The sequence below is a fragment of the Heliangelus exortis genome, chromosome 10 (assembly GCF_036169615.1).
Source record: "Heliangelus exortis chromosome 10, bHelExo1.hap1, whole genome shotgun sequence".
NCBI lineage: Eukaryota > Metazoa > Chordata > Aves > Apodiformes > Trochilidae > Heliangelus > Heliangelus exortis.
In genome coordinates this window covers 4977600-5001426 of record NC_092431.1, presented here as the reverse complement: position 1 = coordinate 5001426, position 23827 = coordinate 4977600, and the positions used below count along the sequence as shown (strand labels likewise).

The following is a 23827-nucleotide window of genomic DNA, read 5'->3' as shown; positions in this document are numbered from 1 at the left end:
AAGAACATATCTCCACCTGGTGGCTATATTCTGAATAACTAAAAATGTTTTGCACTTAAACTGTAAATCAAGTTCAGCTGAAACCACATCCAGTATCAAAAAGATTCAATAATAAAATTCACAAGCAAACATGAAAAGAGACATGGTAACAAACATTATTATTCATCACTAGATGTGCACTTGCAAGTAGCAAACAAGCATTGCTACTAATCAATGTTATTTGCTAATTTTCTGGTTCTACTTAGACATCAGTGGCCAAAACCATTCATGACCACAATGGCATAGAAGATGAAGTGACTTTTTCCTCTCTGTCATTTTCCAGTCAGTGAGATGCTGGAAGTTTTATTGTGAACTCTTTGTGCTGTACATATTTCATTCTCCAGCCCTTCGTCTCTCACATGCAGTAATCTTATACAAAACCATTACTAAAGCAACCTGAGTAAAATGTTTTTTCCCTTTGCACTACATTGGTGAGTAGAAAGAGGCACGAGGGGAAAAAGAAACAATAAACCATGGAGAACACCTCCCACAGCATATATTCCAGGCAAAAATCTCTTACTGGAACAATTTAAGTGGTAGCCTGCCTGACCTCAACCCTCATAGCCAAAAAGCAAAGAATAAGATAACCAATAATTCTTACTGTTCGGATTTCTTCCTCTGTAATTTTTATTGGCTGACATTGTTCCTTTGCCATGATAACCAAGAGCTTCCTTATCATTTTGGCATCTTTCATGACAGACTGCAGGTTCACAGTCTGACCATTTGTAAACAGTCGGTCTCCAACACGATTTACAGGGCGATACCTACAGCAGATCAAAATTACTTTAGGAAACTAAAGCCACCATAAATTAGCATGATTAACCTCAAATATTCTAAGCTAAATCTTTGATGTATGGAAAATAATCCCTAAAACCTAAGAGTATTTAAAAATAACACGTATTATACTGGTACGGTAATAAAAGAGGAATGATTCCTCTTTTATGAAAAATTCTATCAGTATTACAGTTAGAATATTATACAATATAAAGTACTAAAATAGATTTATTTCATAAATAGTACTTCAGTCTTTAAACAAACTCATTTGAAATTATAACAAAACTTAGCAGTTACTGCTGTGATTTTTATTATTTATTTTTTTAACACTCCACTGACAGCTTAGCAGATCAGTGGCTGTACTGCTGGTGTTTATGTCTCCTAATCCTGCAAAAACCATGTGCTAAAACCTGTGATTTCAACAAAAGTTCTTTGGGGGAGATTTTACCTTGAAGGTGGAACCACCAGGAGATCTAAAAAGAATGTGTCTGGACTGAATCCTGAATTCTCATCTGGATCCATCCCAGGGAAGAGATAACGCAAAAAGAAGCCTAAAAAGATACAATAACACAAATAAACTCCTTACCACTGATATTATTTGGGAATCCAACCCCCTAGATGAATTTCAAAATCCCCAGTCAAGTCAAAAGAATCTGCTAAGTGAAACAGTAGCATGCTTGCTTGAAGTAAAAACATTGAAGTATGCTGTAGAAGGAATTGCCATTGTTCTTCACAATTTTTTAAGAAAAAAATTAACAGAAATACAGTGTAGCAAAAGAAAATAGCAAAACAGCAAGAAGCTCTGGCTTCTCCTGGCAGCTTCAGACAGATCCAGTGTACAAGTAACTCAAAAGAGACTGCTAAATACTTCCTCAGTTTTTAACCAGGATAACTGTGGAAAACAGTTGGTGCAGCACAATGTGAACATAAAATTCTCTCTAGCACTGCCATCTGTAGGGAGCCCCTATATGAGACCAACTGATCAAACTGTTCATTTTTTGAATCCAGTTCTCTGCAGTCACTAGCTACAAGCCTTCCTGTCACAAAATCTGTCTTGCATCCTGGAACCCTTAAAGTAAAAGGCAAAGATTTGGCAAGGAGTTCCCACAGCAACATTTGCAGACTTTGACCACTAAATTACACAGAAAATAAAGTAACTTTGATCTTCACAACCATTACCTTCATTCTTCCACAAAGCCAGAATGTATTCCTTGGCAGTCATCGGGGTCAGGTATCCTCTCTTCCCTAACTGGCTTTCATCAATACCTGAAAAATAATAAATAAATAAAATTATATCACAAGAGGTTACTTTCAAAGTTGGTTTTGCTTACAGTGGATGCTTCCAGCTCAGGGAAGGAGTGGAAATACATACAAAATACATTCACATTAAAATATCATTAAGGCCTGTCCTTTGGGGATATGAAATTAACTAAAGAGCCTTCCTAGGATGGAAAATAAAAGCCTTTTCTGTGACTAAGGAATCTCCATATAAATAACTGAAACAAACCTCAACTTTAACATCTGAAGTGTACACTTTATTTGATTAATGGTGAGCTGAAACCCTTCTTCAAATGATCTCATCTACTGACCAAACCACAAATTAAGAGTCAACCTGCAGCTGGGGAACACTGAAGTGTTATGGAAGTATTGACACTGAGATCAAGGTTCTCACAAAATACCCAACTGGATGAGACAAACAGTGACAGTCAGCAATCCACCTATTATTAATGAAGCCAGGAAAGTGTCACCTATTTTGTTCTGTATCTTAACTCCTTTAAGAGGAAATTCTCCCTCAAGAGTTAAGGTTACCTGATTTTCTCTCTGGAGTAAGGTTGGTCATCTTCCTCCTAGCCCCTCTATTTTAAAAATCTAGCAGAAAATTATCTACCCACCAAAAATTAAGTGTCCTACAGCCACATTACAGTGGACATAGATCATGCTTTTGTACTTCTTTTCCTGACATACAGGCACTCAAAGCTGCAAAAGCATAGGAGGGTCTCCAATAAAGACAGTTAATGGAACTGGGTACTCCTCTACTGCTGAGTTTACTGGTTTAATTTATCGTTTGTTTGTTTTTATACACGAGTCATATGTCCTAATTCACTGGAGGAGTCTGTGCACCTTAAATACAGGAAAATAAGTGCCAGCATATTTGAAAAGAAGATAAATACTTTACCTGTTGGCTCATCCAGAATTCCTCCCTCTCCTGCCTTATGGTACACTGTAGAAGGGTAGGTTATTGTCAGCTTGCTGTTATGCTCTTTTCGCACGAGTGATCTCCTAGATCTGAAAGGAAAAAACAAGACAGGAAAAGCAGACAAAAGTTAACACAAGTGTTCACAATGTTTAACTTCACACCACTTATTTACTTCCTCATGTAGTTGAACTTACTTGCAGTTTGGGCATTTCTTTGAGCTCATATGTGATTTCCAGAACTGTGATATCAGTTTATTTCTACACTCGCACACATTTTTTACCTGACAGAGGAAAAAAAAAAAACCAAACACAAAACCTTAAAAATTATTTAAAACGTTTGATATGAAGAATTTATTAAATGCTACACGATTAATGTTAATTTCCAACACGAACATTAGAATCAATGCACAGGCATTCTTGCACAGACTTAATTGATGCCTTGATCTCCAGTTATCTTCCATCATTCTCCCATTTTTGCTGGCAACGTGTAACCCCCACTGCTCATCACTTTCCTCTTAAAATATATTTCATAGTCTTTACTTTTCAAATCAGTACTGAATTTTAAAGCTTTTCTCTAATGATGATGTAAGAAGGTAGAAGATGGGTTAAAATAACTTCTTTTGACTGCCCATCTATGTATGACTTACATACATACACTGTGCTTAAGGTTAGGTTTGAAACAAGTAATTAAGGAATCAAACCTGGCTAATGTGTTAGGTATCTAAATATTTTCTTCACTAAACATCTTCCTTTAAGTAACAAGGTACATTAAACTGCATTTAAATGGAAAAAAGAACTCTACTACATAACTCTTGCTAAAAATTTCACTGTAATTCTGCAAATTTGCTGGATGTATGAGCTCTCAAATACATTCTGCAGTTTGAAAGAGCTGGAGCAGCATATAGAGAAGTAACAGTGTTTGTAATTTATGTGCTGGCATCAGTATCAGATTATTCTTATATAGCCCTGTAACTCTACTAACTACACCATCAAAACATTTCCCTACACAAAGTGAACTTTTCAGAAACCTAGTTCAGAAACTAACATTTTCCTGTTAGTTATAACTATTAGGAAATAAAATCTTTTAAAGTTTAATTTAAAGCCCTCTAAATATAACATAGTTCAGTACTCCAGGATAAAATCTAGACTCTACACAGTGGAAAACTTTGGTCTGCACATAACCATTTTAAGAGGACAAAACCTGAGATCACAGAAGCACTGACTGTACTCACATTTGAACACTGATCTCTTATTTGATGACTTTGTAAAATTTCCTGAACATGGTGATTTAACTCTTCTTCGATTTCTGAACCTGTTGCGTCTGCACATTGCTCTAAAAACTAAGAGAAACAGAAAAATTGGGGATAGCTGCAGTTTACAAGGCTTTCAGCTCAAAAAAGCAAGGAGAAACTGATGTACTTGCCCTGTTCAGGATGACTTCAAGTTCATGGACAGCATGAAGCAACCCTTTCTCCAGAACCTTCAGCTGACTTAGCAGTAAGTGAACCACAGCTCGAGTACATGTCAGCATGTGGCAATTTAAACAAGAACCTCGAATTAGAAGGTATAATTTCTGAAAAGAAAAGGGGGAGGGGAGAAAATCACCCTGGTAAACTTACTAGCTTGCACAGTAAGCAGGTACATAGATTTGTCTGAACTTAAAAAAAAAAAAAAAAGAAATTACGACTAATTGTTAAATTTAATCATAAAGAACCAGACTGAAAAAAAAGGTTTTTTTCAACACTTTTGCAATGATTTCATTTTTTTCACACAAACTCGTACGCAAAGCATGACCTGTGGAAAATCTGCAGGCCATCCACAGAACAGTCAGAGGAAAAGCCTGCCACCTACAGCCCATTTGATCATATAGTTCAGTGAACAACATTGCCCCTCTTGTCTGTCAGTACTGTGAAAAACAATAGTTTCAACAAAGTGTACAGTTTACAAAACTCGAGGTAATCTATTTATATTGAATTACCATTTATATTGAATTACTATTTATATTGAATTACTATTTATATTGAATTACACAACAAACTTTCTACATTTGCTGTTATTACACCTAAACTTAGAAATAAAACAGATCTTAGCACCTTTGATATTTTCATGGACCAACAGATGAGGTGACATCGTGAGCTCCAACACACATTTCACTAGCAAGAGAATAATTAAGCATACATACATCAAAAAACAGAGGGTTGTAGACAGTCAGAGGCAGTTCTATATGGCCAAAATGACCAGGGCAGTTCCTGAAGTTCTGTGTGCAAGTTGCACACACTTCTCTGGAGTCTGGAGGTCCCAAAGCCAAGTCATAGAGTCCATTAACAGCTGGATTGCCCACATTATCCAGATACTGAGGATTTGTTATGGTTTTTACACTTAGTTTCCTAAGTTGATAGAAGAGAACAAAAAATTAGCTTTAGGAACCAGCCATGCAATTTACACTTGGATGGTACAACTAGCATTGACATTGAGTACCAATAATTTTTTTATTGATGAAAATATATTTTTTCAGGGAAATTTCTGCATCCAGTGGGAATTTCTCTATCACTGACTTCATTGTCTGAGTACAATAATTCATACTAGAGATATTTCTTCTACATTTTTCACCATTCTACTAAGAAGCCAAACAATTTTTGTCTCTCAAGCAGCGGGCAAAGGATCAGAACTGCCCAGACGATGACAGCTACAGGTCCCTGACTATACTAACATCCCCCCTACACTAAAGAAATGGTGACAGCACTCAAAAACTGCAGGAGATGACCTGCTGGAAAAAGCCACCAAGAAACCCCCTGCAACAAAGATCTGAGGGTCACACTACTTATTCTGACACTAAAATATTTGGCAGCACATGGAAAGATTCTCCCCCAGACCCCACTGCCAGCGAGGGGCTCTCCTGAGAGGTCTGGGGCCGTCTGTCCCCTCACAGACCCTTTCCCACAGCCCCACACAGGGACTCCCTCTCCTCTCCCCGGCCCCACAGCCCTTTCCCACATCTCCACGACCGCCAGCGGCCCCAGGTCACGCAATGTATCTGAGATTCCCACATGAAGCTCATCAAACCCCCCAACTCTCGACCAACAGGGTGGGGGAAGGACTCACTTGCCGCCAACCCCGCTACCCAGGGCCCCGGCGCAGCAGGACTACATGTCCCAGCGGGCCGCGCGCCTCCAGCCCGCAGAGCGCTGCCACAGTCCTGCGCAAGGCACGCCGGGAGTTGTAGTCCTCAACAGCACGCACAAGGTGAAAGACGCGCCTTTACCTGATCTCCTCAGCCGTGTACATCCCGAAGGACACCCCGACCAGCCGCCGCCACGGCACCACTTTCGGCGGCCTCATGGCGAACGAGAGATCCTTCCCTCCGCCGCCGCTTCTTGCCTCTCAGCACCCGCAAGCGCTGCGCCACGGGCCCGGAACACGCGGTGGTGGCAGCGAGGGGCAGGCGGGGCCGGGCGCTACCACTGATGGGAGGAGGGGGGCGAGGAAGCCTCCTCCCCCTCATCCGCAGGAGTGGTCCCGCCCTCCTTCCCTCAGAGCGCTGCGGGACTCCCGGTATGGCGGCGCGGAGGCTTGGGGGCAGCTCATGGCAGCAAGTGGTATCGCTGAGCAGGCGGTGCTGCGTGCCGGGCGGGAGGAGAGAACGCTACCGGTAAGGTTGTGCTGTTCCCTCAGCGTGGGGAAGAGGAGGGAGCGGCGGTGCGGCCGTGAAGGAAGCAATGGGGAGAAGAAGGAGGAGAGGGAAAAGTCTGTGGGGTTGAGGCGCGAAAGGTCGCGCATGCGCAATGGTGTCCTGGGCTGTGGCACGGGAGGGCTGGCGAGGAATGGCCTGAGGTAGGGGGTACATTTTCTGGGGATTTTCCCTGGTTTTGATGGGCTCTGAGGGTAGGAGCCGCCTGCGGAATGAGGTTGAGTTGTTAAGTGAATGCTAGAGTGGAATCGGGCGAGAAAGGTGAAAAGGAAAAGTTGCTTTCAGGGTATAGATCAAGTGAAAGGCTCTTGTGGGTATTCTGTAGGCAAAATACGATAGTCTGAGGCGGTAAAATCATAACTGATATATGTGACATACAGAAACAGAAATAATGCAGTATCACTGCAAAGCACAGAGGTATGAATGGGTGTTAACTGCATCACCCTCAGGGTCAAGGTCACTGTGGGAACAAATGGCAGCTACAGTTTCTGAGAAAAAAAGAAAAAAATATGTGTTCGTCGAATTTTTTATTTGTGTTAAAATAGTAAAATGTGAGTGATTATAAAGAAAAAAGGAGTCACAGAATGGTTTTGGATAGAAGGAGCCTTAAAGATCATCCAATTCAACCCCATGGCAATGGGCAGGGACACCTCCCACCAGACCAGGTTGCTCCAAGCCCCATCCAGCCTGGCCTGGAACACTTCCAGGGATGGGGCAGCCACAGGTTCCCTGCAGCTCTTTAGAGGGACATAAAACTAAACATGGGCATCCCAGCTCAAAGTCTTTTCTGATTTACGTTCAGGATTCTCTTTCTAAGATGCATTAATTCATGAAAACTGCTTGAAAATCATGATATCCCCAAAAATACAGAACTGCAAGTTTTATGTAGTATGATTTCCTGTGTATAACTTCTTGTGTCTTAAAATAAGGGCTTTAAGAGGAGCATCAGATACAAGTTCTGTGATAATTTGGAGCTGGTAACAGTGCAACATTTAAAGTCACTTTTCCCCTCTAATGTTTTAATCTGACCTGAAATTCTGATTTTCATTGATCTACTTCTGCTATATTAATGTGAGTGATAAATTCAAAGCTCCAATTGGTTTACAGGTGCTCTTCTAGCAGCACAGCTCTTGGAAAGACTGTGGACAGTTCTGAAGGTATGATGTCTTAAATTACTGATATCTTGCATGTTTTTTTTAATCTCCAAACAGCATAGTGTGTCAGGAGATAAAGAAGATATAAGTGCCCTCTTTTCCTTTCTTGGATTTTCTTTTCCCTCCTTGTCTTCATTGTGCAGAGTTTTTCTGGTTTAACTTGACTTCCTTCACCACCAGCCAGCTCTGTGCTCCAAGAGTCTGAACTGAGTTGTCCAGTTCCATGACCTGTCTAGTTGCTCATTTGGAACAGAGTAAATTATAAAAAAATAGTTTTACACTGTAATCTTCACAGTTTCCTTCATGTTTCTTGCTTTTTCTTTGTACTCTCTCTGAGGTTTTTTACCATATGCCACTAATCCTGTCCTGACAAAAGAGTTAAACTCCTGTCAGCCTTCTCTGTTACCATTGCAGTGGATTGTGGCCTGTACCAGGCTGTGGTTTTTAAATTTCTGCTGTAGTACTTTGATCTGGATCAGCTTAATTCATTAATTTTCTAGAGGACAAGGTGTTCTTTGGAGAGTAACCATTTTAATATGGTTTCTCGTAGTTACTCCAGAAGAAATTGTGCTCCCACGAAAGAAAACCTGGTAAGTGTTTACTGCTGGAATATCTACATTGATAAATAATGATGGAATAAAATTGTTAGACAGCTAGATACAGTCTGTTTGCCTAAGTTGAAAAAGAAAATTAAAATTGCTTTATACCTGGATTTAATGTCCCACTAGTAGCGTTCTTGCTGATTCTGAGATCTGGGAATATACTTGAGTCTTACTTTTCTGTGCAGAATATGTACTCCGTTCCTGAGCTTTCTTTTTAAAAAGATTATAGGGACTGCATTTTTAAGCATAGTTCTGTTTTTTTGCAAGAGATCAGATTCCCTAGAAGTCTGTAAAACCATGTTCATTGGTCTCTCTGCATGGAGGTGTCTTTCTTTCAGAAAAAAAAAAAAATCTGCCATTGACAAATGGCTGCATAAATCCCATTAAGAAATTATACAGTTGAACAAAGGCTATTTTGTAGGAGGCACTTCAGATGAGTTTGCATGGCTGTACAGCAAAAACAAACTTGTAGCCAAATGGTGTGTGCATGTCAAGCTAAAAAAGTGCCTTCACCTAAACACCTTCTGGGGCCAAACGTTCCTTGTTTGTCTGAAATGCAACCAAAGTCTTAATGATCCACAAGCAGAGGAATCCTGAGAAAACCATTTTTGTTTTGATTTGGGGTTTTTTCCTCCCAAAATTTGTCTTGAAGGAGGACTCTGGTATCCATCCCTCAGAGATGAGGTAATCTTCAGGGGCTCTGAGAGGAACATTCCAGGGAATTCTTTCCATGTCCTTTCCTTGATTTCCTTGATTTTCCTTGAATAAGGGGCAGGAGTGATAGACTCCTCCAAGTCTTTTTTTGCTTTTCTGTGGTTGTTCCAGAACTGAGACCTTTTTTTGCAGTTGAATTTTCCCTGCCTATGTAAAAAGCAGTACTTTTTAAGTGCAGCAAACCTCTTGTTTCCTTACAGGCCAGGGTAATCCTGTGCTGCTTCTGCATACAATGTAATGATAACATTCAAAGTCTGCAACTGAGTATTAATCAAATCTCCTTTATGTTTAGGGATAAGCTGGCAGTTCTTCAAACATTGGCTTCTACTGTGAAGAGGGTAAGTAGTTCTGTTAATTGTGGAAACAGGTCGAGTTGTCCATCTCATGCAACAGCCATACTTCTGCTTCATCCATAAGTGAAAAGTTGGACTTTTACATCTTCTTTTTAAAGGGTTTTTCACATCTGCTCACCATGTTTTGCTGTGTCCCTTCTAGCACTAAGAGAAAGTTAAAACTACCAATGAAAGCTGTAATATTTTATAAGGCTTACATCAAGGGCAAGTTCCCTTACCAGTTCAGCTTCCTGGTTCAAACTGCATCTTCCTAATCTTAGTTCAGAAAGTAAGCCTTGCAAAGAGCACTCAGTAGCTACTCTTGCTAGGAAACAGCTGTAAATGCCTCAGTGCCTTTCTGTAGTTCTGTCTGAGTTCTGGAAACTGAATCTCATCCTGTAACTCCCCTGAGACTGCTGGAGCTTGAGTCCTGCTTGCCTTGCAGGGCACTTGTTGCTGGTTGTATTACAGGAAGGGCCCTTTTGTTGTCATTCTGCTGGCTTGCATGTGTGTGTGGGTAGTGGAAATGTCTTTTTATCTATTTTCAAGCAGCAGAAATGTTTTGAACTAGAAAAGCTTTTGTAAAATGGGCATAATTGTGCCTTGAATTCATGAGGCAGTGTGATACAGGTACAGTGTCCCTGTGTACATAACTATAAGTGTGTCAGCCCTGCATTCTCCCTCCTACAGGATCCTACTGCTGCTCATTATATGTTCTATGATGACCCTTACCTTATGCCAAGAAATGCAGCCACTTCTGTAAGTATTTCCTTTTAAATCCTAGATAGCTTCTCCTCTCCCCCCTTTCATCTAGGAAAGGAAAACTCTATTGGAGCCTGGTTTCAATTACAAAAGGAAATGAAGTATCAGGTGTGTTTTAGAATTTTCTCCTCTGTATTTCTTCATGCATAATGATTGTAACATTTCTCTCAACAAATCCACCCTGCACACTCAGTTCTCTCTTCTTCCTGCCCCTGTGCTTACAGTTTAGGTAAATTTGAATTAAGTGTATGAATTAAAACATTTAATTTTAAAAAATTAAAAAAGAGTTGCAAAGGATGCAAGAGTTAAATGCTCAGTGCTATGGAAAATGTTTTTTCCTCACTCTCAGCCTTTTAATGTTGTGTTTCTTCATCTTGCTCTCTCTTCCCCTGCAGCGTCTGTTTGCATTGTCAAAGGAGTCAGGAAGAAATGCTGCCAAATACATTTTTACAAATTTTCCTCAATATTTTGACAAGACTTTTGCAGAACCAAACGTACCAGTAAGCTTTTTACTTGTCATTTTCACTGTATTTGTGCTCTGTCAGGTGGTAAAATCAGACAGGGCCAAAACTAACATGAAAGAATAATTTTATTAAGTGTTTTGTAGAAAACTGAAAGCCCTACTGTATTTTGTGTTTCTGAAGGAATTCAGTATCAGATAAGATTTTTAAATAAAACTAAGAAATGTTGTTTAGATATTGACTTATTAGCATGAAAGTAGGAGATCAGGATGTGTATACTTCTCTAAAGAACTACAGCTGTTGTCTGGGAGGGTCAGGAGATTATCAGAGCAGTTTACTGGGTGAAGAGTAAGCATTTTTGGGTTAGTCTTTTAGCAGGAGTTCAGGGAAGGTTTGAGCTTCTGCTTAACTTGCACTCTTTGCTTTTAGTGCTTGATGCCTGAGGATCTTACACCTCAGATTGAGGGGCTGAGTGAGGAAGCTCTAAAAGAACGTATCCACCTCAGAAGGGTGAAGGATTCTGTGAACCTGTTTGATCAGCTTGTACAAGCAGGTATGTGGCCACCTGCCAGATTCAGTGGTGGAGCTCAAACTGAGGCAAAATGTTTTTGTAGCTGGCACAGGCTGTGGGAGGTAATTTATTGATTATGTTGCTGCCTTTCACAGCTGAAGTGGTTCTCCAGAATTATGGGGCCCTCCTTATCCACTGCTTGTCTGACAGGACATTTTGGTGATATAGAGAACAAATGACTTTTTGATCAAGAAATAGATAATATGATGTTCAGGTATTTTTCTTTCCTTTGAAGGTGGAATAATTTATGATGTGGTAGAGCAGGGCTTGTTGTGGGCAGATGCTCTGTGACTGAGTGGTACCATTCTGCCCACAAAGGCCCTCTTGCAGTAGCATATTGGTAATATATAAATTGTGCTGAGCACTTTGCTGCAGTGTTGGACTCATTTAGTGTAGTAGATAATGTTCCTCTGTGGACCTGCCTGCACTCAATAAAATCTTGCCAAGTTCTTCCTGAATTTGGAGCTTCTCAGTCATGGAGGAACTGGTGTTCAAAAGTTTTCTGGTACAGCTGTAGAATGGTGTGTTCTTTATTTTCTCTGCATCTGTAGAACATTCTCATTTTCTGTAGGTACCCCTGTATCTCTGGAGACCACAAACAGTCTTTTAGATCTGTTATGCTTCTATGGAGATGCAGAATCTGCTCCAGAAAAAGAGGAAGAAGGAAAAGAGGATTTGGAAGAAGCAGGGGTATGAAAAAACTATTGATCTCTTATTAATTTTTTTCATATATAGTGGGAGCCTATCAGGGTTATGTCAAGATTTTTCTACTGCAACTACCTGCCTGGGAAGTGGTGTGATATGGGTCTGATGCATTCAACATTCTCTAGAGATAAAAATTATCTCAGTTACAAAAATCCTGTGTCTGACCTAGTAGCAAAAGTGGTTTCTGTAAAGCTGAACACAGTAGCTGGAATCCTGCCTGTTCTTAGTTTTGCTGAACTGCATTTGAAAGACTCTTTCTTTCTCACTGACACCTGCTTTTATAGTTGTAGAAGCTATAACTTCTATAGAGGCTGTAGTTTTATAGCCTCTCTCACTGACAGAGAGGACCTCAAGTACCTCTTGTGTAGGTCAGCTGGTTCATTTTTCTTCAGTCTGAACCATAATAAATAAATTTCAGTGAAACAGGGATCCTTTTGTCACCTCAGAGTACCAGCTCACAGGGTGAATAACTGGCACAATACCTGTCCCTGGGATGACTATTGATAGAGAAAGGGTTTTGCAGAATATGTGCTATAGTCTAATGAGTCCCACCAACTCCACAAATATGTACAATTTACCTTATTAATACGTTCAGGAACATAAACAGCATTTTTAATCTGGTTATTGCTTTCTGAACATTATAATAGAAATTATTTCAATCTAATCCATTTTAAAAAAAGAACCCTTGGTGGTATATAAATTGCTGCTGAACCTCTGTTGTTACCAAATCACATCATTTAATGTTTAGTCATAACTTTGAACTATGATAAACTTATTTCTGCAAAAATCTTTACAGGTGAATGCTTCTGAGCAGGCAGCTCCAAAGAGACAATTCCAAAAAGGTTCATTCAGCCCTAGATGGAGGTACAGAAAATCTTGCCAGTGGGTAATGCATGTGTTGTGTTTATAAAACAGACTTCAGGACTTTGTAGCAGCCCAGGCTGGCAGGTGTTACTTATTAAATACATCTGTGTTTGCTAATCTTGGAAAGTGTGGTGGAAATCTAGTAAGTGTTTTTATTCATTCAGCTCAAGGTATCACAAATAATAAATGTGAAATATCAGCCCTTGGGGGTAAAATCCATTATTTTGTTTTGCATGTTTTCCTGAAGGTATCTTTTGTAGAGTTCTTTAACATTCAGGTTTTTTGTTGATCCTAGGGACAACAACAATGCTGAAAGGATATTTAAGACCATGCCAGAGAGGAATGCACACTCCTATTGCACCATGATCCGTGGGATGGTGAAGGTAAAGCTGTCCTGCAGTGCTGGCAGGGCTTGTTTTCAGCTTGTGAAATCTCACACAGTCACAGAGATTGCTGATTTTCACGGATTTTTATTTGGGTTGTTTTTGCAGCATGGTGTTTCTGCTAAAGCTTATGACATGTACATAGACTTGCTGAATGAAAGACACAAAGGTAAGTGTCTCCTGCTTTTACTTTGTGGTCTTTAAAGCAGCAGAAACCCACTGGTGGGTACCTGAGAGTTTGTTTCATGGCTGTGATGATTGGCGCAGGGGTACGGACCTCAGCTGGATCATGGGAGCTGAGTGCAACCTTGTTTTGGTGCAGCTGGCATGTGGCTGGCTCACTGGAAGCAGGTTTGCATGAGACTTTGCCAAAAGCTGAGCCATGTTGGGACTGTTTTCAGTTAAAAATAAAGTTAAAAATAAATTGCCCAACGTTTTCCAGCGGATGTGCACACCTTCAACGCGCTGATCACTGCAGTCCCATATCTGAAGGAGAAGTTTGTAGAAAGATGGGAATTAGCCAAGGTAAGAAGGTGGAGCCAAAGAGCTGTGGAAGAGGGAAGAGTTGGAGGGGTTGGGTTTGCTTAATCAGCAGAATTTTGCTGTTGTTAGAAGACTGAAAACAAGAGTTCTGTACAAAGATCAAAGAATTGCTGTATTGGTTGCAAAGGAAGTACCCTACTTTAAACATACTAATTAACTGTTGAGGAGTGGGAAAAGTACAAAGTCCAACTTTGCCCTTGTCAAATGGTTTCCCTTATGAGAACTTGCCTGCTCCAAGAGCTGCCTGGACAGAAAGTAATTGGGAAATCATGCTGGGAGATAGAAACGAACCATCAATTTTAGATAGAAACTTTTTGAACTGTAATTCGTGGTGGTGTGATGGAAATGGAATTCTGAGGGGTAACAGGCTGCAGTTTAATGACAGCATGGAAATGTAATCATCAGTTAAGGAAAGCTAGTAGATAAATTTGAGAATTTTTTTGATAATCTAGACACAGGTCTCCCAAGATCTAATCTGATGTAATTTTGTAGTCTTGTTTTTTGTTTAAAAATTAGATGATACTCCCTTAGTAAATTATCAGTTGAGGTGAAGTTGTTTACTTGAAGGAGGTGAGAGGATTAGATTGAGGAAATGAATGTATACCTGCCTGAAAGCTGAACTGAGATCCATAACCTATGAAGCACTAAAGATTTGGGAATTTTTTCTTTAAGGTCTTCCTGAATCACATGGTTGAACAACAGGTGCAACCAAATCTGCTAACTTTTAATGCTTTACTGAAGACTCTGAGAAGATGTGGTGGTATAGGCAGAAGTATGGCTTTACTGGTGTTCAAAGAAATGGAAGCACTTGGTATAGGTAAGAGAACCAGGATGGTTATTATCTTCCAGTGCCACCTCTAGAAAAGCTCAGCAGAAAACAACACAGTTGCAGGGAAGAAGTCCACGTCTCGTGGAAAAAAAAAGCATGAATAACATGAATATATATTTGCAGCAGTCAGCTGAGTCTGTTAGTTTCCCACTGATCTAGGAGATGCACTTCACAAGCCACCCAGGCCACTGTATAGATCTACACCTCTACAGCAAAAAAAACTTTTGGTCTAGATGATGTTTTTTGATGTCAAGCAAATATTACAAAGCCAGGGAGGGTTGGTATAGCTGATTTTTTTTGTCTTGCAGAGTGTGCTTTGCCCTAGTAACATGCTTGCTAATAGACCAAAAATAGATTCATGAGCAGAACAGAAAACCAGTTATGAAATATTTTTGCTTTTACTTTAGAGCAAGGGATCTTGGCAGTTCACCCCATAGAGATGTGGTGCTTCACCTGGTGATGCACTCTCAGGTGTCCTCTCTCCCAGTTGTACATGAGGTCTGGTCCAGCATGAGAGTGGGCAAGAAGAAAAATGATGAGTAAACAGGCATGCTGCCTGTCTGGGGAAGCTGGAGACTAAATTAGAGAGCTCAGGCATAAAGCTCAGCCAAAAAATGTCAAAGTAACTTCAATGTTTTTGCTTTTCAGAGCCCAGCCTTGCAACCTATGATCATCTTCTCTCTATATTTTATAGAGCAGGTATGTGCAAGATCAGCTTATCCAGGAATGTGTCCTGTGTAACACCTGCTTTAAGTGCTTTCCAAATGTGATGGGTGAAGGTGGTTGATATATGGATTAAAAGATAACTTCTTACATGTGCAACCCTAATGTTATCTGTGCACTCAGATTCTGCTTGGGTGAAGAATAAGCTGCAGGGGATTGTAACCTCTTACAGGTGGGGATGAGTCCTTGTGTTCTGAGAACAGGCAGAACTGGAAAGAAAGCCACTTTGCTTTCTGTTTGTGGCACACATTGACAAAGCTAAAGAGTAAAAGCTACTCTGTGCCTGTGGAGGCTGAACCTGACTACAGCACATGTGATTTCACAGACTGTGGCACTCACAGGGAGGAAATGGCACGGGGATTCTCTTTTTCTGAAACAGTTCTGTGCCCTGGAGCTGTCCTGAGATGTAATTTTGATAGGAGGCAGGAGCCCAGCTCTTGGAGATCCTTCAGCCACAAATCTGTGGGCATGGGAAGAGAATAGATTGAGCAGTCAGAGCTGCAGTCCTTGTGTTTTAACAGCTGTGGAGGAACTGCTCTGGAGTCTCTCTGGGTTTGGTTGTCATGGGGGGTTTTTTCTTGGGTTTTTCTGTCCCTTTTTAAAATTGTTTGTTTGTTTATGAAATGCTTTGCTTTTCCCAGTGTGGCCTTCTAACAGACAAACTTCCAGGCCTGTTGGATTCTTTGCTAGAAGTACTTTTATCTTTCTAAATCTGCCTTGTTATGCTGTGGAAATCAGGCAATATTAGGGGAAATTTTAGAGCAAATAAAGTTGTAGATGTTGTGGAGCTGCAGAAGTAGGGCCACAGAAGAATCTTGAGATTTTTTTAAAAATTATGTTGCTTGTTTCCATTTCCATATTATATTTGCAGGCTGACACTGTTCACTCTTCACTAATGAAGTGTTTAGCACAACTGAGATGTGATGTTGCTTGTCTGTTTGTCCCACAGTCAGTCCCACAGATCTTGGCTCATCAGGCATCATCTCTGAGGTGTTGGGTGACATTGAAAAGAGGAGTTTCACTCCCCAGGACCCTGATGATGGTATGGACTTCAATAGATCTGACCATTTGCATTGATTAAATTTTGGTGAAAAAAGGTATCAGTGAATTTCAGGTAGTTCTAACCAGCTGGGTAAGTGGCTTGTTTGTATCAGGCCCTTTTGATCATTTTTGGAGACAAAAGAAGGACAGATTCCAGTGCTGGGAAGCTGTGCTTTGTATTGGTGCACTGCCTTCAGTGAGGTAGTAAGAGATCAGCCCACATGAATAAGCACTGGAGTCCCATAAAATTAATAAAAAGCTATTTTCAAGACTAGTTTTAAGGAGGAACATCAGCCAGCAGCTCCAGGAAACCAGTGAGGAGTTAATACAGTTTTTGGCCACTTAAAGGACAAAGATAGATGAGCAGATGTTATTAGGTTCTCCTACCAGCAATTATGGGGGTTTTTTGTCCTTGGAAAAAAAGCCTGGGAATATTTATAATGTTTTATAATATTTACAGTGTTGTAAACCTCTTTTCTTTGCTTCTGACCTGCTATGTGTTGTTTCTTGCTCTGCTCTAAGCTGCTACCAGAAGCCTATGCTGAACACCCATATAATACAAAAATGTCTTCTTCATCTCAAAAGTAATTATTAATTGATTACATCTTGCAAGGGAAAAGGAGGTGTACATAGTGAGAGTGAGTGATGTGGCTGCCTTTTTTGTAACCTGTCTTTTAGACAAATAATGCTGCCTTGCACCAAACAAGAGAGTGCAGCTTTTGTAAAAGTCAAACAGATGATCTGCTTAAATCTGTCTCCAAGAGCACAGCAGTGTAGTTGTCTCCATAACACTGGCTAACAAAGCTCATACCAAAGTCTCTACATATAGAGGTGTCCCTGCTACCTTGTCAAACTGAGCTACAAAAAGATCATTTTAATTGAACATGGCTTACCTGTCCCTGAGAGCCTGTGCTGCTGAGCTGCTCTATGTCTCCTTGAGAACTGGAAGCTAACAGACTGTTTTCTCCCTTCCAGCCAACTTTTTTGTCAATGCTATGCAAGTGGTAAGTACCTCTCAATATTTTCCCCTTTGTTCATCACCTCCTGTAACTTTCCTCCATAATTCTGTGGTTCTTTGCTTGATTGGTAATGTGCATGTGTACATCTCTTGCTTGAGGTGGCTGTGTAAGTCCCTGTCTTCTGTGCCCTTCCTCTTTCTCATGGCACTGCAGCAGTCTCCACACCAGAAGGTGTCAGTTTAGGTCAGAAAACTCTTCACCTGCAGGGAGAGTCCCACATTTGTCTGAAACACACAAAGTGCCCAGGCAGTCACTGCACTGAATAAAAGTGTTTGCTGCCAGCTCATCACCTCAGTGACAGTGAGTCTTGGGGGGATGTGTTGAGTTTTACATTTGGTAGCTTTAAAATCTAACTGGTTTATTGCAGTGCTGTGATCTTAAGGATATCAAGCTTGCTTATCAGTTAAATAAAGTGATGGAGAAGGGAGACAACTGGAAGTTCTTGGCTGTGGATCGGTTAAATGGCTACTGGTGAGTGAAAATGGCTACTGGTGAGTGAAGTGCAACTTCTGCTCAGTGTCTTGTCTGTGGTCAATTTAAGTACAAACTAGGATTTGAACACTGCACAGAAGGGTGCTTAGTTTGAACACCAGCTGGTTTTTGTACATGCAGTTAGGGCAATGCATCCTTCCTAAGAACAGTGATGGGATTTAATTTCAGTTTGTGGCCTTGCCTGAATTGAAATAAAGTGTCTTGGAGCACCAGTTTAGCACCCACCCAGCAGCTGTACCAGACAGCTGGATTTTCTGCAGTCCTGTTGTCCACTTAGGATGGCAGCTTAGGAGGTAACACCAAAATTGCATACAGGTCAGACTGAGCTTTCTGCACAGTGGTGTACAGAGAGGTTGCAGTGTAGCAGGAGTATTTAAGGCACCAAATTCCTGTGTATTTCCTCCACTTGACATTGTAATCTGAAACATCTTTACCAGGGTCATTCAGTGCTGCAGTGACTGCACGTAATTAAGTACTTGGAGGAGCTGAATAAAATGCTTTTGGGGCATTGGAAATAGAGATGCTCCAGTAAATTAACAAAAACTAATTACCATCAAAATAAGATGCAGTTTCAGGGATGGGATGATTCATATGATTTTATCTTATTTGGCTTGTACATAAATCAAGGGAAATGAATGGAAATTAATTTCTAATTGTAGAGACATGTTTCCTTATTCAGGGCACTGGCTTAAGGCTCCAGGCTTGTATTGTGACCTTGGATAAGTGACCAGTCTAATGTAAGTTCACCTCTTAAAGTGGTTCTTTACCAGAGAGAGATTTGAGAGATTCAAATACCTCAAACCTGGTGTCAGGCAGGGAAATTGCCTTCTTAGAGATTCTTTAATGCAGTGGCCCACTTTTTCTAAGTTCTGCCATACAAAAACTCAGTACAGTCTTTTTCATTTTATGGAGAACTGCAGTCTGTGAGAAATTTCCTTAAGCTGCAATACGAATCTGATCAGAACACCATGACTGCCTGGTGCTTCTTTGTGGTGTGATCGGGTCATTACTGAAATAGAACATTTTTCTCCTCCTGTAGGTCAAAATTCTTTTCATTGTTGTGTATGATGGAACAAATTGATGTTGTGCTGAAATGGTACAAAGCAATGCCCCCTTCGGTAAGTGTGTATGAGGGTAAGGAAGCTTCAAAGCTCTAGTATGGAGAAATGAAACAGTTACAGCTTACTGCAGTGACTCTTCCTTCTTCAGCTCTTCTATCCAACTCCTAAGAATATAATGGACCTTCTTCAAGCACTGGATGCAGCCAACCACTTGGAAGAGATCCCTTCAGTCTGGGAAGGTTGGTGATAGCCACATGGTACACAGGCAGTTTGTTTTAATAAACTTCAGGAGCAGTGGGAAGTGGGAGGCAGGTGGGAAACTTTACAGAGCTTGAGGAAACCATGAGAAGATGGTTTGGCCTGAGGGACTTCTTGGGCACAGAGAATGGCTTCTAAAATGGCATTAATTATGCTGACCATAACTCTAGGAGCTGGGATTCACAGTTATACCCACTGACTGCTGCCTTTCTCTCAACAGATGTGAAACAGCTGGGGTTTAATAGGAGACAAGAGCTGCTGGAAGAGCTCTTGTCTTTGATGAGCAGGGAGCAGCACCCTGAGGAGGTAAGGAAGGTGTTGTGGTTTAACCCCCTGGTAAGCAGCTGAGCACCACTCCTTCCCTGTGGGGTGGTGAAAAGAAATGGAATGGTAAAAGTACAGAAACTCATGGGTTGAGATAAAGACTTCATTTCCATGCACATAAGCAAAGCAAACCCAGGAAATCATTCACCACTTCCCTTCAGCCATCTCCTGGAAAGCAGGGCTCCAGCACAAGTAATGGTGACCATCACTCTGAATGTCCCCTCCTTCCATCTTCTCCCAGCTTTTACTGCTGAGCTTGATGGATAGAATGTCCCTTTGGTCAGCTGGGGTCTGCCATCCCAAATGTGTCCCCTCCCAGCTCCTTGTGCACCCTTACACACAGGTTTGAGGAGCAGGAAAGGTCTTGACTCTTAAGTGCTGCTCAGCAATAACTAAAACTTTCTGTGTTATCAACACACTTTTCATCACAAATCCAAAATGCAGCCTCATACAAGCTCCTGTGAAGAAATTTAACTGTCCCAGTCACAACCACTACAGCAGCTCAGTGAAAAGAGCAGAAGTGTCTCCCTATTTCTGTGTGCAGCATCCAGACTGTATTTAAATGCTGTATTATTGTGCCTGGTTGGCCTTACAGGTCAAGTTCCAGTGCATATGCCATTACAAATTTCCACTCACTCTGTTTTCAGGCCTGCACTGCCCTTTGGGATGTCTTCCACTAAAGAGAACCTCAGAATAACACAGAAAATTACTTACCAGGGTTCAGGAGAGTAATCCAGCCCCAACAGCTCCCTCTGTGGGGAAGCACATGGCAGAACTCAGGGATTTTTGCCACAGATGTCATTGCAGTAACCTGCTGAGGGGCCAAAGCTGATGTGTACTCTAAAGGTACAGATGTCCCTCTCTTGGAGCTTGCCTAGTGGAGACAATTTTCCTGAAAGAAGTGGAGACATTTTTCTTCCAGGAGCAACTGCTGTTAATTCACAAACGTTTGTTACATGCAGGCCAGAGGTGTAGGATCTGCAGGGGGACTTGGCACTTGAAAAAAGATGTTTTAACTTTAGAGGTTTGGGGGTTAATACCACAATCTTTTCACAGATTCAGCTGGCTTTTGCCAAATGTGCTGAAGACATCAAAGCTGCCCATGAGCAAACTGGGAGGGAACAGATCCCCTTGGAATGGACGGGCAGTGCACTGGGCTCTGTTGTTCTCTTGTTTTCCAGGGCAGGGAGAACCCAGGATGCTTGGTACGTGTGTGGCTGTCAGGAGCTCTTGGCTTGCTGACTGTAACTCAAGGATTAATCATAAAAATGCAAAGCTAATGACAGATTTCTTTGGAATTCTAATGCAGAAAAGGGAGGGGATGAATCCTGATAGGAGTGGGGGGTTTTCTTAATTTTGTGGTTCATTCTTGACACCAAGTTACAGTTTCTATCCTAAAAATGGTGTAGAAGTTAATGTAGCAATTGGCTTAGAGCACTGTACAGCTGCTCCTGGCAAGGCAGGGTTTGACTGACACTTCACTAAGCACTGCTGATTAATTTTTAGAACTCTTTGGGATTCAACTGTTAGATTAATTAGAGCTTAATAAATTTTTAATTAGAATAAACCCTAACTAAAACTCTGTAAAAAGAATATAGCTCCAGAAGCTAGAATTTGCTGCTCTACATGCTCTTAACTAAATAGTGGTTAAAATACAAGGCCTGAGTAAATATAGATGCTCTCTTTGCACTGATTGATTTGAAACACATGGCATGTACAATTCTAAAAATACATGAGTATTTTAAAGTAAACTTGCCACCAGCTACACTTTCAATTTTTCCTGTTATAGACAAGATATTTTGTGTTAAATACTGTCTGGTACACACTGCATCTGTGAGATTGCAGGAGACCTGCTTCAGATCTGTAGGGAAGATAATTCCATGAAATTGAGTTTGCCTGTGTTTCAACAAGGGCTTTTCCAAGATACTTAATATCCATCCATTCCTGTGCTTTGGAGGTGTTTTTTGTTGGTTTTTTAGCTATTATTTTGTTTTCTTTTGAACAGGAACTTGATGGAACTTTTCCAACAGATCAACAGGATTCCCACGTGAGTACTTCTGGGTTCTGACTTTAGGTACTGAGTCTCCCCTTTGAGTTTTTGCATTTCTCTCAGAACCAGCAATAGTGGTCCATAAATTATTGTTTCTTCCAAAGTTTGGGGGGGCATCTTGTCCCTGTGAGCAGGGGGGGGACAGTTTTTTCCAAATGGTACATGCCAAGACCTTTCTGTCTCAAAAAATGTGAGAAATGCAGAGGGATTTAAGTGGTTGATCCTCAAGGTGTCACTGAATGAAGCAGCTCTCAGGGCCCATGGGCAGCATGGCAGCTCTGAGGTGCCTGCCTTTGATTTGTTGTTACACTGCTCCTTGACTGTTGCCAGGCAGGGGAAAGAGGTAAGGGCCTGATTTGGGGACTGTAAGGAAGAGGAGGTTATTTAGGCTACTGCTAAAGTAGGGTCCTTATCCTGAGCACTGAGCTGCTGCCCTCTTGGTTTTGTGCAAGTTTTGCTTTCTGCTAGGACAGAGGCTCCCTAGTGCTCCACATGGGTGTGGGGTGAAAGCTGAGGTGAAATTCCTGGCAGGAGCAGAATTTGACTGGTTGAGTTGGGCTGAAAATCTTTCACCTCCTCTCCCTCTCTCCAGCACCTGCTGTAAGTTAATGTTCACCTCACCTGGGGCCTGGGAGCAGTCACTCCTTGTCCTTGTCTTTGCTTTTGCAGGGATCAGGTGATGGATGAGTTCTTGAACTGTGCTAAAAGAACCAGTAGCCCAGATGAGGCAATCAAACTGGTAAAGCTGGCAGCATCCCTTGGTCTTCCTTCAGTGCAAAGACTTAAAAACAGAACACAGGAGGAATTTGAACTCTCTGAACAGCAGAAGTAAGTTTGGGTACTTTGTGTTACTGCTGAAGGGGTTTGTTTCTTTCACAGCCCCCAAATGGACCCTGCCTTTGGTCCTATGCTGTAACCACCCCCCTTGGAGGGAAGGAACTTTACTTGATGGCATGAGCTCTATGCACTGCTCAGACCTGCTATCAGCTCTTTCTTTCCCAGAATCTTTCCCCAGCCTGGTTTGACCATCTAGAAAATACTGATTTCAGGCTCATAAAAACAGGCAGTGGTACAGGATGGCCCTGCAGGTGGCTCAGAGGTTCTGAGGCTTGCAGTCCATCTTCAGTGCAGTCACCATAGTTCATTGCTGAGCTCATGCAGCCAAGCTCAGACATGGGGTTTGGCCCTGAGAGACAGGTTTGGAGTCAGTGGGCTGGTCCAAGGGAATGAATAAATACAAGTCCAGCACCCTTGGCAGCTGGCCCACAACTTTCTGGGTCACTGAAGTGGGCTGCTTTTCCAAAAGGAGTGGGTGTGCTTCCACCAAATGCTAGGTGGACCTCTCCTTAGAGGATAATAGACATCAGCTCATAATATTCTCTTTGGAGGGGGTTTACTCTGTTTTTTGGATCTCTCTTTTGAAGGAAACCTCACACCAGGTACTGATCACTGGTTTGTTTCACATCTGCAGGCAGACACTGGAGAGTGTGAAGTCAGATGGTGACAGCAGCGACAGTGACAGTGATTAACTGTGCCTCTGATTCCCCTTGGGAAAACCAGGAGCAACCACCACCTTGATGCCAGGAGGCTTCTGGGAGAACCAAAAGTACTGATGGGATGGCTTCTGGGAGGTGCTGCAGCACTGCTGGGCCCCCCAGAACACTGGCTTGGCAGGAGGATGTTGTCCTATTTGGAGCAAGCTGGAAGCTGTCTGTCCAGTGTTGTTGGGAACTTGAAATACAGCGTGAGCTACACCAGCACAGTCTCTTCCACACCACTCCCTGCCCAAGCTGGGTCCTGGGGACAGTGCAGCCTGTCTGAATGAGGCACTGGAGGGCTGCAGCTGGCTGGAGGCTGCTCAGCAGGTACAAGACTCTTGACAGGTTGATTAAGACGTCTCTCTTGGGCCTCGTGGGACTTAAACCTGTGCTGGATTTAACTCTTTTCCAGCTAACTTTAATCTGCTATGTAAATGTCAAGTTTGCTGCAGTAATGCAGTATTCATCACCTGTGGTGTTAATCCTCAACCTTTTTGCTGTTCTGGGTCAGGACTGTAGATGTTAAAAAGCCACAGCTTGTACAGCTGGACCTTGAATCTAATAAATAGCTAATATTAAATACAGCTCTAATCTGATGATTCTAGAGCAAAAAAAAATTTCCTGTTGATTATGAAGTGGTGTGGCTGCTCTTTGAGACAGTAAAGTTCATGCAGAAAACAGCATCAAAGGTGGCTGGGAAAATG

At 41.5% G+C, this 23827-nt stretch overlaps 2 protein-coding genes and 1 non-coding gene across 3 annotated transcripts in view; 2 read left to right on the top strand and 1 right to left on the bottom strand.

Moving 5' to 3' along the window:
* POLR1A (RNA polymerase I subunit A) overlaps positions 1 to 6465 on the bottom strand; it is a 31353-nt gene extending 24888 nt beyond the window's left edge. Inside the window, exons 1-9 of the mRNA XM_071753208.1 lie at positions 6272 to 6465; positions 5192 to 5396; positions 4433 to 4582; positions 4242 to 4349; positions 3205 to 3290; positions 2990 to 3099; positions 1993 to 2079; positions 1262 to 1364; positions 641 to 803 (exon numbers count right to left, since the gene is read on the bottom strand). Coding sequence (XP_071609309.1) covers positions 641 to 803; positions 1262 to 1364; positions 1993 to 2079; positions 2990 to 3099; positions 3205 to 3290; positions 4242 to 4349; positions 4433 to 4582; positions 5192 to 5396; positions 6272 to 6348 — 1089 coding nt within the window. The 5' untranslated portion in view covers positions 6349 to 6465. The remainder of the gene's footprint in view (positions 1 to 640; positions 804 to 1261; positions 1365 to 1992; positions 2080 to 2989; positions 3100 to 3204; positions 3291 to 4241; positions 4350 to 4432; positions 4583 to 5191; positions 5397 to 6271) is intronic.
* Positions 6466 to 6502: 37 nt separating this feature from the next.
* Positions 6503 to 23703, top strand: PTCD3 (pentatricopeptide repeat domain 3). Its single transcript, XM_071753219.1, has 24 exons — positions 6503 to 6658; positions 7805 to 7854; positions 8402 to 8441; positions 9460 to 9505; positions 10190 to 10258; positions 10657 to 10761; positions 11152 to 11275; positions 11865 to 11983; positions 12795 to 12862; positions 13158 to 13245; positions 13354 to 13414; positions 13688 to 13770; positions 14461 to 14605; positions 15266 to 15316; positions 16290 to 16382; positions 17357 to 17385; positions 17768 to 17871; positions 18932 to 19010; positions 19102 to 19192; positions 19432 to 19517; positions 20592 to 20740; positions 21541 to 21582; positions 22255 to 22413; positions 23057 to 23703. The coding sequence occupies exons 1-24, from the start codon at positions 6564 to 6566 to the stop codon at positions 23112 to 23114; spliced, it is 2034 nt and encodes a 677-aa protein (XP_071609320.1). The 5' UTR covers positions 6503 to 6563; the 3' UTR covers positions 23115 to 23703.
* LOC139800637 (small nucleolar RNA SNORD94) lies at positions 13491 to 13629 on the top strand. The gene has a single exon (XR_011727851.1). It is a non-coding gene; the product is annotated as a small nucleolar RNA SNORD94 (small nucleolar RNA).
* Positions 23704 to 23827: the final 124 nt, after the last annotated feature.

What these genes read in the sequence shown, in the direction of transcription:
- PTCD3 (XM_071753219.1), top strand. Translation starts at nt 6,564, where the DNA reads ATGGCGGCGCGGAGGCTTGGGGGCAGCTCATGGCAGCAAGTGGTATCG. An exon ending in TGATCAGCTTGTACAAGCAG is followed by an intron (nt 11,276 to 11,864) that starts GTATGTGGCCAC and finishes CATTTTCTGTAG; the next exon opens with GTACCCCTGTATCTCTGGAG. An exon ending in AAAGATGGGAATTAGCCAAG is followed by an intron (nt 13,771 to 14,460) that starts GTAAGAAGGTGG and finishes TTTTTCTTTAAG; the next exon opens with GTCTTCCTGAATCACATGGT.